General features: G+C 39.3%; 1 protein-coding gene across 3 annotated transcripts in view; it reads left to right on the forward strand.

Annotated features, from left to right (window-relative positions):
• The window catches only part of Lrba (LPS responsive beige-like anchor protein), a 591,176-nt gene that overhangs the window by 218,182 nt on the left and 370,494 nt on the right, over window positions 1–2,500 (forward strand). For all 3 annotated transcript variants that reach the window (XM_029475138.1, XM_021158804.2, XM_021158805.2), the window contains exon 37: window positions 2,325–2,491. In XM_029475138.1, coding sequence (XP_029330998.1) covers window positions 2,325–2,491 — 167 coding nt within the window. The remainder of the gene's footprint in view (window positions 1–2,324; window positions 2,492–2,500) is intronic.

The following is a 2,500-nucleotide window of genomic DNA, read 5'->3' on the forward strand; positions in this document are numbered from 1 at the left end:
CACAGCTCCAAACTTTGTCTCTGTAACTCCTTCCATGGGTGTTTTGTTCCCAATTCTAAGAAGGGGCACAGTGTCCACACTTTGGTCTTCATTCGTCTTGAGTTTCATTCATTTGAAGGTCTCTAGACAACCCATGCATGGCTAAAACCTCACCTGTTCGTGGATTTTTCTTTTTTCTTTTTTTTTTTTTTTGGTTCTTTATGGCTTTGGGGAGTTAACTCCAAGTTGTATATACCAAGTATTGACCTCCCCCCCACACACACCACACACACATATAAAATCTTATAATAGTTTTCATATGGCTTTCAAACATCCTTAATGTTAGTTATTTCTCCCCAGCCCCTCCTGCCCTGTGTTCCCTAAGATTTTGACTCCATTTCAAATAAACACTACTTTTTTTTTTCTTTCTGGGTTTCCCTTAGTATTTGAGTTGGCTTCATCTTCAGGCCATCCCATCCCTTGCCCTGTCGGATTGTGACTATTCAATGCTTCTGGAGGTTTGCATTTGTTCTTCTGTATACTGTGAGGGAGTAGGAAACTTTCTACCCAGACTCTGAACTTTCTACCTCATACAGTAATTACATTGGATGACTCAGGCTAGTTTGTGGGTGTAATGTGATCATTAACCAAGTGCTTTAGGACAATCAGGACCCTTCTTTGTTGCTGGTGTTGTGGGAGTTGCATGTAACCATAGCTTATCCAGAATCTTATTGTCCATATAATAGGAGAGACAGGTAACCACAATGTGTGTGTTATGTATAAAATAGCAGTGTATCTGCCCATCAAATGCAGGCTACTTCCCACAAGGGTGTGTGTTCCTATGCTTGCATGTGTGCATATATTTTAAGTTAAGGGTATGGGTTTTTAGACCCCTAGTTTGTGTCAGTACCCATGCTTTTGATGATGATCACAACGCATCTTAAATGTGATGCCAGAAGTGACAGAACTCCAAAGGATAGTAATCATTTGGGAACTAGACGTGTGCCCAGTTACTGCTAAAGAATCCTGAGATGCTTTGGAAATTTTCTATCTAATACAGTACTTTCTGAAGTTTGACATACATACCATCACCTGGAGAACATGAAGTCTTTGTATTTTGGCAATGTGACCTAATTATACATTTTTAATCTCACAGATGATTCCTTTGCTACAGGTTCATTCTATATGTATAGTTTAAAAAACCATTTTTTTTCTTTTCCAAAGTTATGAGAAGTTGCTGTGTTTACTATTTTAAGCTTAAAGCAAAACAAAAACAAAACACCTGCTTACAGAGCCTGAACTGTCACCCAGGGAGCCTGCATGGGTCAAACCTAGGTCCTCTGCATATATGTTACAGTTTATAGCTTGGTCTACTCCTGTGACTCCTCAGAGTAGGAGCAGGGACTTCTCTGTCTCTTTTGCATGCTTTAGGGACCCAATTAATCCTACTGGGTTGCCTTGTACAGCCTTATTGTGAGGGGAGGTTCCTAGACTTAAGGCAACTTGATATGCCATCTTTGGTTGATATCCATGGGAGGCCTGCCCTTTTCTGAAGAGAAAAGGAGGAGTGGATAGGGGCTCAGGAGGAGTGGGTGTGGGGAGTGGGAGCAAGATGTGATATATGAGAGAAGAATAAAACAAAGAAACAAATGCAACACCAACCACCACCACCACAAAACAGGAAACCAAAACTAAAGCGTCTAATCCTGGTTGTGTAGTCATCTTATAACTTGCCTCTTTAACTTAGTTATCTTGTCTCTAGGGGCTGTCATGATTGTTTTAACATGTGAATTGCTCACTTAATATTCTGTTTAAAAAATTTCAGGACATTTGGATGTAGTCAAAACTCATCATAGTTATCTAGTGCAAATAATGTCTCCAAATTATTTTCATAGCAGTGTTTGTTCTACTTGGTCTAAAGACCTCTACAACCCCAGTTCATTCTGGTTTAATCCAGGGCTCAGCTTTCACATGCCTGGCAGTTTATCACTGATAAAAATCTCTGTTTAACTGTTTACAACATCTGAATACATCTTATTATTGACTTTAGTAAGATGGATTAATCAATGTTTAATGAATGTTATAAAATGAGCATTAAAGTTTTGGTTGACTTGCTACATCCTAAAAATTGTTTCATGATACACTTAGATTTTTCACCCACATATTTTTCCAACATACTATTTTTATTGATTGTTTGGAATCTTCACTCAATGCACCAGGATCTCGCTCACTTCCCTTTCCTCTCAGGTCCAGCCTGCCACACTTGTGCTCTCCCCCAAAAGAAAAAATATACCCACATTTTTATAGTTAATTAATAAATCTTTCTCTTTTTCTCCCTATTCCAGTCATTGTGTGCTCAGTACTCTGCAGACAAAAGAGAAGAGGAGAAGATGTGTGATCATTTGATAAGAGCAGCTAAATACCGAGACCATGTGACCGCAACTCAGTTAGTCCAGAAAATTATCAACCTCCTCACAGACAAGCATGGAGCCTGGGGGAGCTCTGCAGTAAGGTAAAGGGA

The sequence above is a fragment of the Mus caroli genome, chromosome 3, assembly GCF_900094665.2.
Source record: "Mus caroli chromosome 3, CAROLI_EIJ_v1.1, whole genome shotgun sequence".
Classification (NCBI taxonomy): domain Eukaryota; kingdom Metazoa; phylum Chordata; class Mammalia; order Rodentia; family Muridae; genus Mus; species Mus caroli.